Here is a 15,648-nt window from a genome sequence, read left to right as displayed (position 1 = left end):
ATAAAAAGGTTGGGGACCACTGTAATAAGGATATGTCTTGGTAGAATAACACTGTTCAGATATATCTGGTTCATCCTTTGTGACAAGGCCAGTTACCACAGCTTTTTCTGAACTTATTATTCATTGCTTATTAGTCCCTCTGCTTATTCAGTAATTTAGAGGGCTTTCACAACCCTTTCTGACTGCCCATGTATTTACAACATAAAATTGAAATCCCTCTTATTTCAATATTGTCAATTTTCAATAAAACACCCATGTTGACTGCTTATTCATATTTTTATTGTGACAGTATAACCGAGTCAACATTTACAAATTCTCACTGACCAGATTGTGTATATATATCCACCACTAAAAATACACCAAGTACCTCTTGCTGTAAAAAGTGGAAGAGGGCGTGGCCAGATGTCAAACTTTTACAATATGCAGAGTCAGCAGCAATGAACTGAATAGGTGCTAAACAGGAATGTATTATGAACACTGCTGTACAGTATCTGTTCAAGGAGGTTTTCAGAAATACTGAACAAACACATAACCAAGCATTAACAGTATTTAACTGTTATCAAAACCAGGAAACTGTAACATTAAGTTAGTTCATTGGTACGGCTACCTAATGTTTTGTCATGTCCTGGTCATTGTTAGGGGCAAAATAGCTTCCGGACTCTTTCAGTGCCAAGTTGCTCTTCCTCTGTGGCCACCTGGACATTGATTTTTTGGCGAGAGACCAATGATGACAGCTCCTGCAGCTCTGAAAGTGCACTGAAGAATGGGAGACACCAATGTAATATTTTAAGTTAATCAATGACAGTATGGATGCTTTGCAGCTACTGTATACTTGCCAGCATTCAATTCTTTAAATATAAAGTAGCTGTTTTTTTTTCAGCCTTCAAAATACAAATATCCCTCTGAAGAGACACATGCACATGACAGAGTAGTTATACAAATAAATCTATTGCGGTAGAATAAAAAAAAAAAACAATAAATAAAAAAAATCTGAGAGCAAAAATTGTATCCACATCACTGGCCATATACAGTATGTACCTACCCTGACAACTGCTGGCTGATTTCCTTAGATTTCATTTTCATGTCCCTGAGGCATTCTAGACATGTGCTGTTGTCTTTATAATCCCCCTCTGTGCATTCCAATAGCAACTTCTCACTCTCCTTCAAGCAAGCCTCAGCTTTATCTAAAATGGGCAGATACACATGGATATCATAACATTTAGCTCCAGTAATGTCACAGTGCATATTATAAATGTAAGAGTCAGTATCACTTAGAGATTGTTATTTTATTTAGGATTAGCTATGTTGTTTATAATAACTTTTTAAAATTTTAGAACAACCTAGAAATTCCCTTCTGTCGCCATCAATATAGATGTTCTTGACAGGCAGCTCATGGCGAGTAGTGTCAACAGCTGCAGCAAAAGATTTGTAGTCCTTTGTGAATTGCTCGGCAGTTTCAGCAACAGGAGTCAATGCAGCAATCTGATGGAAAACAATATCATTAGGAAGAGAATCATATGCCTTACACACAAACTAAAGAGTGCATGGATTTTTACATTTTAATATCCTGCTATTAAAAAAAAGAGAAAGAAAGAGAAAAAACTATTAAACCAGCTATTTACCAGCTGTTATTAATGGTTGTGTTCCATTTGCCCATGCCGGCATGCCATTTGTTACATAGCGGCAAAGGTGGGGAAAACTCATTTAAATGGAGTGCAGGGAAGCACATGAAGCATCCATATGAATCTGATCTTCATCAGCTAGTAATGGTAATTTGAGAAAATAAGATATTCTTTCATATTAAGCAACATGATGTCTCTACTTTTGAACACAGAGCGAATAGCCTACATCACTCACTGGGAAGTGTCCCAGAGACCCCAGATATCAGGGCACCATCAAGTGCCCTGGTACCAAGTATCAAGTGTGATTTTTATGGGTTTTAATTCATTCAATCATGATTTTACAAAATCTACAACAAGCAATACATGGTTGAGCTCAGCGTGATTCAAATTTCCTATCTGCAGAGATTCTGACTTAACAAAAGCTGTGGGCTACTGGGACAAAAACACACTGGGCCACTGCTACACAGCAATAAAAGACACCCATCGCTCTGTCCCCTGTGCAGCCCTCAGACTCTATGATCACTGCATGGTCCACTCATCCCAACCTATAGGCAGAAAAATAAGGTTGTGAAGCCGGTGATCAAAACATTGAATAGATGGGCTGAGCAGGCAAAGACAGAGGAAATGAGGATGTGTGTTTGCCCACCAAGACCTTCTGCACATACAATAACAAGCCCTGGTTCACAGTAAAACTCAAGCAGCTTCGTCGTGCCAAAGAGGAGGCTTACAGGAGTGGGGACAGGATCCTGTACAGCCAGGCCAGGAACACAATGACAAGGGAGATCAGAGCAGCAAAGAGGAGCTACTCTGAGAAGCTGAGAAACCAGTTTTCAGCCAGCGAGCCCTCATCTGTGTGGAAAAGCCTGAAAAACATCACTGGCTACAGGAAACCATCCCCCCTTGTGGAAGGCCATCAACTGGCAGACAATCTGAATGTGTTTTAGTGTAGATTTAAGAAACAGAACTCCCCCCCTCACCCACCCCACCTCAGACCCAGCAGCTGCTTCCCCAATGATCACCTCCCTTCTCCCAGTACCCCACCCCTGAAGATCTGTGAAAAGGACGTGTGCCTTTAATAAAAAAAAAAAAAAAAAAATCAGAAAGGCACCAGGCCAAGAGGGTGTGACCCCCTCCTGCCTGAAAGCTTTTGCTGATCAGCTGGCCCCCATCTTCACAATTATCTTCAACAGACCACTAGAGCTGTGCCAAGTCCCCTCTTGCTTCAAACACTCCATCATCCTGGTCTCCAAGAAACTCTCCATCGGCAGACTGAATGACATCTGACATCTGTAGTTATGAAGTCCTTTTAGAGAGTGGTGTTGGCCAATCTGAAGGACATTGTAGACCCCCTGCTGGACCCCCTGGTTCTCTCCACGTACTCCAGCTTCCTCCCACAGTCCAAAGACATGCAGCTTAAGTTGACTGGCAGCTCTAAATTGACCGTAGAAGTGAGTGTTGGTGTGTGTGGTTGTCTGTCTCTATGCATCAGCCCTGTGATAGACTGTCCAGGGTGTACCCCGCCTCTCACCGGATGTCATCTGGGATTGGCTCCAGGCCCCCATGACCCTGTTCAGGATAAGTGGTATAGATAATGGATGATTTGATGTGTGTATATATTTATAAGTAATTGCCAAGTTTTGTACTCTGTGTTTTAGTGCATTTTTGTGCCTTTATTAAAGCCATAAGATGTCACCTAAACGTTCTACGTCTTCCCAGGATTTTGGCAGCGAGCCCAAGCGTCGTAGGAAGATGCTAACCATTGCTGAAAAGGTTGAACTTTTGGACATGTTAAAAGAAGGACAAAGTTATGCGAGTGTCGGCCACCATTGCGGCATCAATGAATCCAGCATTCGCCACATAAAGAAGGACGAAAAGAACGTACGGAAGACGGCAAGTGTTACATTTAATAAAAAAACACCGTAGATTTTCATGCCCTACTTTGTGGATTTTCGCCTATCGCGGGGGTGTCTGGAACCTAACCCCCGCGATAGGTGAGGGATCACTGTACTTTATTTTCCTAATGCAGATTCTTTTTTTCCCATTTTCTTCCCCCCCCCCCTCACAGTCTTATCTTGTTTACTTGGGGAGGCAACAGTGGCGCAGTGGGTAGAGCAGTCACCTCCTTCGAAGGTTCGAATCTCGGTGCCTGCAGTCCACGTGTCGAAGTGTCCTTGGGCAAGACAGTGAACAGCATAAATGTAAACTTAAATGTCAGTAGAAAAGAAAACATTTCCTGACCTGCAAATCCAGCAACTCATGCCTCAGCCTGTTCTTCTCTGCAAGGAGGTATTGGCGCTTCTTCTCCTGGACCTCATTATATAGAGCCTCTTCCTCCTCCATAGCATGCAGGATCCTTGCCTCTGCCTCAGCTTCAAGTTTCATGGTATTGCTCTCCATCTTAAGTCAAATGTCACAGATAGAACAAGATCCTTCACAGTATGAGACTCTTCACAAGAAGTTTGCTTGCATTAGTTCAGAGTGGTTAACAAAAGCTGCTTAGGCTATAGTGATTTTTATTTAAAATGACATTGTGCACTGATCTAAAAAACAAATCCATTGAAAACGGTTTTCAGAAGCACATCCATTTCTTTGTTAGATTAACTCACTTTAGCTGTGAGGTACGCCAGAAGGAATGTTTTCATCTCAGTGTCCCTCTTCTCATCCTCTGGCTTTCTGTCAGGTTCTTCAGCAGTTTCTATCTGTGTTTTATCTTACATAGATTGATAAGAAAACTGTTACCAAACTGTGCAATTTGTAACTAACTCCCAACATTTTAGTTGTTTAAAGCAGTCTACCTTTAATGACTGAAAGATCCCAATCTGGTCGGAAGCAGTGCCCCTCAGAGATCGTGGACTGCAGCAGTGACGGTGTAGTTTCATACATCATTGCTGTAAGAAAGGTCACATGAATATGAAAACATTATCTGTACCTCTCATCTGTTATAACTGGTTGAATAAACATTCACAGTTCACTATACTTACATGTTGCAAGAGCCTGTGGAGCCACTGAACGTCTCGGTGGGGTGCCCACTTTTGGTCTGACACAACTGGGTTTAGGTGAGGAAGGCCTCAACGACACAGCCGTAGATTCATTGGTCAGTGAGTTACTCTGTTAATGGTTACACAGGTATAATTAGATACACGTGTAATACCGATGTAACATGAAAACAGAAGACAACCATAAAAAACTAGTAATACCTTTGAAAGAGATGTCTTCTCAGCAGACTGCATATATCGAGACTTGACAATTGTCCCACTTGCTAAAAATTGATTTAGAAATTTTAATGTTAATAACAAAAGGGAAAAAAAATACAGAAACTGATGAAGTCTGTTAAAGGAAGAATCAAGTGTAATGCTCCTTGTGTTGTTTATTTATTGAAATGCCCATGTAATCTAATTTATGTTAGAAAAGCTAAATGCAGTTGCTTGTTAATACTGTTTATTTTGTTGTACTACACAGCCGTATGTTGGTTTACTGCTTGCTTGGCCCTTGCTGTTACCTTGCATGGGGATATGCACATGCACATTGAGAGCCGCGGTATCAGAGTCAAATTCCTTGTATGTCCGACACACCTGGCCAAAAAAGCTGATTCTGAAGAGTTTAAATCATAAGTATTCCATTGGGGACCATGATAAGAAGTCTCCTGTTGTCAGGCATTTCAGTGCTCAACAAAGAGTTTTGACTTGCGTTTTATGGAGTGAGACATGGCTCAAGTTCCCCAGGGAGGAGGCCAAGAAAAACGTTATTACAAAGAAAGTGTTTCTGGGTTTAGTGATGCAATTTAATGCCCTTTGATTTCAACGAGGAATTCACTTCAATCTGTTTCTGATGATATGTTTTTATGTTTGTGGTTTGAAGGCCTATTCAGCAATCCATTCTTTAGTCAGCTTTTTCTTTATATGGATGTCATGCTGTACTTATTTAATTTAACCGACCTTTCTTTGCCATGAAAACCTCAGTGCGATGAAAAATCTCTTTTATAAGAATGTCCTGCAATTTGCGAGTCCTTTTATTTTTTAAGTCCCAGTACTTTTTTTAAGTGGTAATGCCTCACCATTCCAGTACTATAATTGACACAAGGAATGCTGATTTTATACTGGAATGTCACTAAAACGCCATATTTTTAAAGGACATATAGTTATGCGATATCTCCACGCCATGTCTGAATAGTGTCAGTACTATTAAAACAATCAAATCATTACGTCTGCAACCTAAGGTGCCGTATGTCATGCACGACTGTGTTCAGATACTTACATTTAGCACTTTTCTTCCCATTCCCAGTGGTGGTGGCTTTATTTGCACTGTTCTCACTTTCCGAGTAGAAAACACACAGTGGTTAAAAGTACACACGTAGCTTTCAAATTAATTCATGTAAAAAAAAAAAAGGAGCACATATCACAAACAGAAATGTTGATATTTTTACTTCAGAAAACGAGCTAAACGGGAATGCAACGAATGTTGGCTTAGTTATCTGGTCCAGCAATGTTACAGATAATGTTAATAGTTATTTCTAGACATGTAACTAACGCTACCTAACGTGCTACCTAAAACGGCTCAACCTGGTTGTTTTTACTCCAACTTAAATCAAAGTTCCCATAAAATAAATTAGCCACATATTCGTTTTCAAGAAAGAAACAATAAGGACAGAACTACCTTTTTTCGTCGGCGCAGGCACTTTTAAAATTACCTGCCACTGTTCTCCTTCTCGACGCCATGATGTTTTGAAGGTAACCGCCTGTGCGCTAATTTGTTAAAACTTCTTCTTCTTCTTCGTTAAAACAACTTCTTCTTCTTCTTCGTTAAAACAACTTCTTCTTCTTCTACTACTACTACTACTGCTACTGCTACTGCTACAGTACTTCTGGGTTTTACAGCCATAACCTGCTTTATGTTTTATTACTGCCCCCTAATGGTCCCCTAGATTCGTGTAATTAGTCCGGTCTGTCTTAAAACAAACAAATAAACAAAACAAGTTTTTAAAAATGTCAGAATTTTTTTAAATAATAAAACTTAGCAGACAGCTGTTATTATGATAAGCATCAGAAAGATGGGCTGCTCCACCAACAATAGAACGTGGGCATTCATGACAGTATGGTGTCACCATACCATAGTGATTTGCTGGAAGCTGATATTCAAATAATGATCACATAATACCTTAAAACTAACGTGTGTGATCCAACAGAGCCACTCACCAATTAGGTGTCAATGGTCTGACTGCAAAAATGCAAATTAATGACATTATCAAGTGTTCTGATTGTCTTGTAGACAGTAATTTTCTCTTGTTCGTCATATCATTGTTGTACATTCGGAATTACTTGGGATTTAGTCAAGAATGTGTTTATTGCCCTCTCTTCTTTTGTAGTGATTTTGCTCATACATGGGGTGGACATTAAAATATGAACACCTGTACAGTGTATCTAATTCTAAGTCGTCTCCTGACCAGCAAGTCGGTGGTTCAACTCCCAGTCTCCTCGCGTGCCTAAGTGTCCCTGAGCAAGACACTGAACCCCGAATTGCTCCCGGTGGCTTGACTAGCGCTGTTGTGTGGCAGCCTGTTGTCATCGCTCTGTGAATGTTGTGTGTGAATGGGTGAATGGTGTATCATCTCCTGTAAAGCATTTTGGCCGGTGCAACACACTGTGGAAAAATGTGCTATATATCCATTCCAGTCCAAAAAGAGTAAGGCTGAAGAAAAGGAGTGATGGTGCTGCAGTCGTGAGTGTGCACTCGGACCCGGCCGGGGGGACTCTGGACTCTGACTGACTGGACCCCAGACCAAGACTGACTAACTCTGTGTTTACTACCTTATCTATTCCATTCCATTGCAACAATGATTCTGTTCTCTGTTCCCTAACTACCAGATTACCTATCTAACTACTACCCTGCTCAGAATAATTGTAATATTAAACGATTATTTAAACTGGGATGATTTGTCTGAACTAATTTAGTTTGTGTCAGATTCTAGCAACTACAGCCCCACACATAGAAAGAGTGCCTGCACACTGACAAAGCAGGAACGTGACTCTTCAGATGCCAATATTGTAAATGTTAGCATTTTCAGTCACGTTCTTTCACTGTATCGCTTTTAACGTGTGATAAGTTAACCTTCTGAAAAGCCTCTGCCATTTCATCAGTATGCAGGCACTTTTCGAAGTGTGGGAAATGTTGTTTTTGGCTTTACACACATAGTATCACCTCTTACAAGGTCTGGAATTAAGAGTGCAAACCCATCAACAATTTTTGACAAAACAAATGCAACACCTACTCTGCATTTTTGGGGATGTGAGAACATACAGCAGTTCTTTTAACCACTAGATGGGTGTAAGAGTCTGCATTCAGTGTAAACAGATCTCCCCTGCCAATCTTTTCAAGTAAATACATTTTTTAGTCTGTATATATAGTCTATATATATATATAGACCACTATAAAGACTACAGTATATCTTCCTGTTATGTGTTGACTAAAAATAAAATCACTCATCTTTACATTCATGTATCTATTTTATTTATCATTTATTTGTTTTCAGGGTCATGAGCTGGATGGAGCCAGTACTTGCCAACAGTGCATTGTTGGAAGGCTGTGTAAACACTTAGCAGGTAACCAGACCATACTGAGAATAGCAGCAATGAAATGATCATAATAAACATAAACTGTTAGTGTGTAACTGACAATTTAGCACACCGGAAGTCACTGATGCCACTGGTGATTTAGTTAGACTTTATCTGCAGTGGATATTTGCCTGAGAAAGACCTGCAGGTCAGATTGTCTCATATGAAATTGATCTGTGAATGTAATGTGGAGGTACATTTGTATTGTATCTCACAGGCTTTTTTTATATCCAGCATGTCGGTTTGATTGATGTGCACACAATCAACTCACAACTGCACTGAGAAATAACCCACTCAGACAGTGAGGAGAACATGTGACTTCAAGTCTAATTTTGGTGCTATAAGCCAATGGAGATAACCACTCATACATGTACCTGCATGTGTGTGTCTTCATCCCATGTGTACATCTGCTTAGGAAGTACTCTTGCCTGCACCTTACCAGTTCCTTGTATACATAAGTCTTAGAGAACATAATGGGTGCTGATCCCACCTGGCTGAGGTGGTCTCAGACAACAGAGAGGACAATAGGAAGGGGATGGGTGTGGGACAAAGTGGTAAACACTGGTCAGCAACTTCTAAGTCTCTTCCACAGACATGGATGGATAAAACACTGGTGTTAGAGACAGAAAATATTGGTGCTCTGTCATGGAGTATAATGTAGAAAATCCTGCAGTGAGTCTAACATTGGCTTTGACATTTCCAAAAGAACTTTACTCTCCCTCCATACAATTATAAATCTAGTTTTCAAACCTTTACTTGAATTAGATTTTACAGAATGCTGGATAACATCCAAGAATTGAAAGTAGTTTTTTCTGACATTTCTGTTTTAATGAATTTTCATGATAAAGGTTGAACATTTGGGCTTGGCATTAAAACAAATGTCTGCATTTGTGTGTGTGTGAGACAAGCATGTGGTGTACAACTTTATCAGCCTGTGTAAAGGCCTGATCTCATCACTGGTCTCCTCTCTCTCTCTGTGGATTTGTGCTGTTGCTCCATACTGGCTGTCCATCTCTCACCACTAAGCAATGCGAGGACCAGTAGCTGCTTTGAGGTGGATAACAAGTGTTACTGATTAAGCTAATATGAAGAGTATAGACACTTTTGGATTCAAAAGTAGTAATTTTGATTATGTAGGATAAATGTTTAATGATAAGGTGGTTACTTTTGTCCAGAATAAAGGGAGGCAGCCAGCTCATTGCTGAAGAGCTGAAGTGAAAGAGTGAGAAGTGCATGCTGAAAGACAGCAGCATAAAGAAACATTGAGTCCCTGAATGAAAGTCCTTGTCTCTTTTTTGAGCCCACCTCTCTTACATCTCTCTCTGCTCTGAAACTCTGACGTCAAATGAAGGATGTGTCCATGTCACCGTGACCTCACTGATACTCTGTTTTGCCGCTGGAAGACATTTAGAGAGAAATGTAACATGAAACAGCTTTAATTCATGCTCAGAACAAAGTGAAAGAAAACTTGTTTTTGGTGCTCCTAACACATGACTACATGCACACATGCCAGCCATTCTTCCCTTTGCAGTAAGCTGTTAGTCATCACTACCCAGTCTGCCAGTCTGGTCCACATAGCCATCATGGAATGCATCAAATGTACAGCAAAGCCAACAAGCACAGTTTACAGCATTTACTGTTGGAAATCTGAACATTACCTCACTCTAACTCAGATTATTGTGCTTTTGCTTGTGGGTGTATGTATTCAAGTAATTATTGGATCACTTAGAGTTTATTTCTCAATATATTCATCAACATCCAATTTCCTTCCTATTCATAGACAGTAGTGGTACTGGCCACCTCAGGGCCACCTCAGCTCTGCCAGAGCAGATGGGTGTAAGCACTGTTTGCTCTTGTCTTGGTGGCCCTTACTATAAAGAGCACCACAGTCATTAAATGGCTCCCTGTTGACTTAAGCGGAGGAGTATTAGCACAGTGCTTACTTTTTACCCTAACAGTGTCTCTGAGCAGCTCTGATGGCCATTTTATCCCTTCTCCAAACACGTTGGGTGCATCGGTCATAATGGTAGCAACAAAAGCTTTACAGTATATGGATGGACAAAAGCTATTCTCGCTTATCAGTTCTGAAAAATTTCCTTCTTGCAAATATATTTTTACAGGAATATTCTGACATTTTGGGAAAAAAAAGATATTCATTTTGTGCTCTAAAACTACATATCAAAATTGATACCACTCATCATTATCTGTCTGCCAATATGAAGCTAGAAGCCAGGAGACAGTGAGCTTAGCATAAAGAGAGCTAGCCTGGCTCCATCCAAAAATAGCTATGGCTAGCTGTATAGATATGGCTAGTTAGTTTACCCTGCAGACACTACTTGTTTTATGGATAGAAATAATGATAGTATTATGTTTCTCATTTTACATTTTGCACAAATGGGAATATTCCCCAAATATTGAACTATTCCTGATGTTGTCAGTGGCTGCCATTCTGTTGAGCTTCAGTCCAAATGTCAGAAATACAAAGCATCTTAAAGTGGACTAAAGCCCCTTTTCTACTATTTCTCCTCCCCAATAACCTGAAATTTAGTCATGATGAACAGTTTCATCCTTACAGAAAAGATAAAAGTGGTCTCAAAGAAACACCTCATACTGTCCATTGACCTGAATCCTTGTTTTCCACTTCATCCGTGTGTTCCTCACTTCCTAATTGTTTAATTACTGTGCTTATCCTAACAGGATGTGACCTCAGCTCGGTGTTCAGTCTTCTGCATACAATTTGCCAATTTGCAGCATTCCTGACTGCAGTGCTTGAGGCAGGGTGATTTCCTATAGGTGTCTTGGGGGCAGTGGAGCAATTATCCATGTAAAAAACATAAAAACTTTACTGCGTGTCTTTAATCATGTCTTTACAAGTAAAACATTTATGTTCCTCAATGAAGATATCCATCCATTCATCCATTATCTATACCACTTATCCTGAACAGGGTCATGAGGGGCTGGAGCCAATCCCAGCTGACAATGGGCAAGAGGGTACATCCTGGACAGGTTGCCAGTCTATCACAGGGCTGACACTAAGAGACAAACAACCATACACATCCACACTGACTCCTATGGGCAATTTAGAGTCATCAATCAACTTAAGATCCATGTCTCTGGACTTTGGGAGGAAGAACCCATGCAGGTACAGGGAGAACATGTAAACTCCACACAGAAAGGCCCGGGATTGAAGCCAGAACCTTCTTGCGGTGAGGTGTGTGGTATGTTTGGCCAGTACAGGCTGTAAGTATAAAAGTATAGTGGATTTTCATTCCTAAAAAGACTGTGAGCGTGCATCTATCATTGTGTTAAGGACCCATGCGAATTTTTGCAAATGAGCGATGATCATCATATGAACAAGCATGATGAGTTGTGTGTGTGTGTATGTGTCTGAGAACCATGCACAGTGCTTTAGCAGGGCAATGTAGCGTGCAGTGCAGGAGTGAGTAGAGGCGGCCGAGGCCAGCACAGTCCCAGTACCCTGGTAATCCCTGCGTTTTCAGGAGCCCTGGCGCGTACTTGATGAGCTTGAGCAAGAAAAAGGTTGCACTCTCTCATGTGTTTCTCTCTCTCTTCCTCACTCTCTTTTGCTTTTGGTCTCTCACTCTTTTATTCCCTCTTTTTCTCATGTCTCACCCCTCCCGGTCGCCTGGAGCCACTTTGCGAATGAATGGATTCGAAGTGTTTACTCAGCAACTCTGTCTGTCCCCCTGCTCATCTATGTTTCTCAGGATTTCGCCAAAGATAAGAGGAGGACCTGTAGATTAATAACATCAGAGACTGTGGGTGTACATCTGGCAGAAAACTAGACAATATATTAAGGAAGGCCTTTCACATCCTTGGACTATGTTCAGCTCATTAAGCATGTTCGATCTCAGTTTACAGTCACAAATACAACAGTTGGTTGAGTCTTCTCTTAATGGTTTCAGGGATGCATACATCCAACCACGATCTTTTACAGCAATGCCATTTTGAGCTTGCATCTATTATAGAATTAAAAATGGAACCTCTAATTTGTTCCGGTGTCATTTCCAAGGAAAGGAAGAAACCTGTACTGCCTTTATGAATTACAAATATGTTCACATATAAAAGAAAAGAGAGATAAAGCTCCAGGTTTTTTGGTTTGGTTTAAAAGCATGCCTGAGCTGATTGCTAAGTTGAAATATATGAAGGTGTATGAAGTATATAGGGAACGTGGAGGTGCAGAGGTGTAGCGAGGCTCTGGTGGGATGGTTTGGGAGGGGATTATCCAAAGGCCATAGGCCCCAAGGCAGAGGGCCCACTTCCTGGCCTGAGCCCCTGTTTGTCCTGCCTGACCTGACAGCTCTGGGGGCAGATCCTGCTTGGATACAGCCCCGCTCCCACGCCTGTCTGAAGCTGTTAGCCACTGGCTGTGAGTAGCTAGCAGGGCTTAGTGTTGTCTGAGCTGCAGCTGGCTTGGGAGGGGTTCCAGTCATCTGTGAGGGGGTGTTGGCTATTTTGTGCCAACAGGGTGTTGGTGACGGGGAAACAGGCTAGTTGAATAGTGCTGTTATGACTAATGACCTTGGTTTGACTGTTGCCACCATATTCTTTCTGATCAGCCCTATCAGGAGGACAGTTAACCATGTTGTCTAATCCTGTGAACCTCATGTCTCTGTGACTCTCCTTGGTTCTCTGTACCTGTCCCTCTCTTTCCATCCACGTGAATGGATGTACAAATGGACAACAAATTCATGAAGAAGCTAACATAAAGTTTTACATAAGGTGTTTGGGGAATACACAATATACTGTACATATAGTCACTCAGATGCATGAGGACACTATCAGGCTGTCTTACAGGACTCAGTCCAGACACCATATCATTCGCAAGAGTCCACACCACTTTTCCCATCTTGTTTAAAGTAAAGGCAACTGGCCATCATCTCCCTGTGTAATTAAATCCAGACCCCTATTTGCCTAAATAATCAATTAGAAGCACTATTACACAGAGTGTTGTTTGCATACCCAATTGTGCGCAGATCTGTTTTCACTTCAGAATCCAAAAGATAACACGTCTGCTCTCCGGCCAGGGGACTGTTTGATTATCGCTCTCGAAAAATGAAAATGAAATGAAGGGATATTTACTTTTCTTCCCCAAACACTTTGATAGTTCAATTGCTTGTTTTCAGTGGCTTGTTATTATTTTTCAGCTGGTGAATTGGCTGTTGGGTTTGGAAATGCACAGAGCAGCTCTGAGTGTTGTTTCTGCCCTGGACACAGCTGTCAGTGAAAGACCAGAGAGAACAGCAGCACAACAGACAGAGAGGGGTCATCAGCACATCTCCTTGCTACATTCAATCATTTTCCAGTGTGGCATTTGTCTTTCTGGGTATAAGATAAGTACTTCTTCTGGGTTGTATGCTACACTGAGCTGACAAACAGCCTTTCAGAATAAGCTGTTTTTTATTAACTGATCCTAAAAGCAACTTTGGAGACTGACCTATGGGTCAGAGGAATAGTCTGATTTTCTTGGAGGTTTTGTCCTCCTGCTTCCATCGTCAGTAGGCCAGTGGCGTCATACCCTGCCTTATAAAACTGTCAACGCCTTCCTCTCACCTGGATTGACACACAGACACCCAAACACCGGGGCAGCACAGGGCCGGTATTGGTCAGAGCAGGGAACCAGCTACTGGTGAAATACGCATTTAATTCTTTTTTTTACGGGCATTTATCCCCGGCTAATTATTTAAAGAAAAAGAATATAATTAAAACTGTTCCTTTTATGAATCTAGCAAACTATTCTTACTTTTCTGGCATGTGCAACATGACCGCAGAGACGCAGCAGTCGCCAGTCGAGGCAAGTCTTGTTGTCATGTCTCCAAATGGGAGCTTGGACTCACCGCTTGCTCCGCCACCTCTGCTGCTGCAGGCCCGGTCAAGGGACGATATTTTTATCAAATCGGAGCCCAGAGGAAACAGTCCCAGCACGAAGGATGGAGCCGCTTTGGGCCAGACCGAGGAGCACCTGCCCACCGGGAGCCGCCGGAGGAAGAGGCCCGTTCAGAGGGGGAAGCCTCCCTACAGCTACATCGCTCTCATCGCCATGGCCATCACTAACTCCCCAGAGAGGAAGCTCACCCTGGGCGGCATTTATAAGTTCATCATGGAGCGTTTTCCTTTCTACAGAGAGAACTCAAAGAAGTGGCAAAACTCCATCCGCCACAACCTCACTCTCAATGACTGTTTTGTTAAGATCCCCCGGGAGCCCGGCAGACCAGGTAAAGGCAACTACTGGACTTTAGACCCCGCAGCTGAGGACATGTTTGACAACGGGAGCTTCTTGAGGAGAAGGAAGAGGTTCAAACGCACAGATGTGAGCACCTACCCCGGGTACATGCAGAGCTCCGGCGCCTTTACTCCAATGCCTGTGGGCAGACCCTCGTACCCCAACACGCTGTACGTCGGGACAGGGTCGGGTTATGGGTCTCAGCTGACAGCCGCATCCCCGCATCCGGCCACGTTGCATCATTACCATTCCTCCGTCGGGGTCGGCCAGGGACAGCAGGGACAGCCCCGCATGTTCAGCATCGACAACATCATCGGCCAGCAGACGGTGATGCAGAGTGGCCCGGCGGGAGAGCTCAGCCCTCAGGCGCTGGGGCTGAGTGGAGTTGACCTGGGAACCACGACCTCCAGCTGCGCGGTCATCGGCACTGACCCGTCTGCTTGCTTCCAGACCCAGACTGTCAACCCCTCAGCGAACATGCTGTGCAGAAACAGCGGGAACATCACCTCCAACCTGGCAGCCGGATACCCGTACTCCTCTACGACCTCTCCTCCAAACCTGCCCAGCATGACCCAGCCCGGTTTCTCCCCGGGGAACTCTCAAGTTTACTACCCCGGGAATCGGCTCTCCCTGCCGCCTCTGCGCCCGGGCCCCTGCGCCGAGCACACGGAGCAGCTGCTGGGCCTGTCCAACCCTGTGAGCTCTTACAACAGCCCTTACATGAGACAAGCCAACTTTGCATCAGGATTAGAACGGTATATGTGAGACATTTAGCAAATATTAGAAAAGATATGATAAAACATTCCTGTTTAAAAGCCATTTATATCCGTTTGACACATTGCACGACTGTGTCTCAGTTTAATTTGTATCGTGGCTCATTTCGTTCATGTTTTTATATGATTCAAATGTGTCATTCTCATGTAAAGGTTTCGCTGAGAAAACTTTTTTAAAGAAGTGATACTGTTGCTGAAGGCAGATCTAAAAATAAATTCATTTAACAACTACATTTGTTTCTATTTATGACAGTTTATATATTTGATTTTAAAGTGATGACTGATAATGCAGAATTCGTGATTATACAGTTTTTTCCCTTCTTACTGTGCCATTGATCAGTAACAGTCTTCATTTGTCTATAAACAAAGTTTATCTAATAGGCTAGACAGGCAAATATTAT

At 42.2% G+C, this 15,648-nt stretch overlaps 2 protein-coding genes across 2 annotated transcripts; one reads left to right on the top strand and one right to left on the bottom strand.

Moving 5' to 3' along the window:
- Window positions 1-264: 264 nt before the first annotated feature.
- haus8 (HAUS augmin like complex subunit 8) lies at window positions 265-6,385 on the bottom strand. The gene is made up of 10 exons (XM_020606999.1): window positions 6,276-6,385; window positions 5,877-5,932; window positions 4,820-4,881; window positions 4,604-4,730; window positions 4,418-4,510; window positions 4,229-4,332; window positions 3,861-4,019; window positions 1,341-1,482; window positions 1,043-1,184; window positions 265-756 (listed from the first exon to the last, which is right to left on the bottom strand). Exons 1-10 carry the CDS (start codon window positions 6,335-6,337, stop codon window positions 636-638), a joined length of 1,068 nt encoding a protein of 355 aa, XP_020462655.1. The 5' UTR covers window positions 6,338-6,385; the 3' UTR covers window positions 265-635.
- A 7,436-nt stretch (window positions 6,386-13,821) lies between these two features.
- Window positions 13,822-15,355, top strand: foxe3 (forkhead box E3). The gene is made up of 2 exons (XM_020607072.1): window positions 13,822-13,880; window positions 14,023-15,355. The coding sequence occupies exon 2, from the start codon at window positions 14,061-14,063 to the stop codon at window positions 15,237-15,239; it is 1,179 nt and encodes a 392-aa protein (XP_020462728.1). The 5' UTR covers window positions 13,822-13,880; window positions 14,023-14,060; the 3' UTR covers window positions 15,240-15,355.
- The last annotated feature ends 293 nt before the right edge of the window (window positions 15,356-15,648 follow it).

Source organism: Monopterus albus, unplaced genomic scaffold, assembly GCF_001952655.1.
Source record: "Monopterus albus unplaced genomic scaffold, M_albus_1.0 scaffold83.1, whole genome shotgun sequence".
Lineage (NCBI taxonomy): Eukaryota > Metazoa > Chordata > Actinopteri > Synbranchiformes > Synbranchidae > Monopterus > Monopterus albus.
Note: the sequence above shows the minus strand (reverse complement) of the source record. Positions and strands in the feature narration are given on the sequence as shown.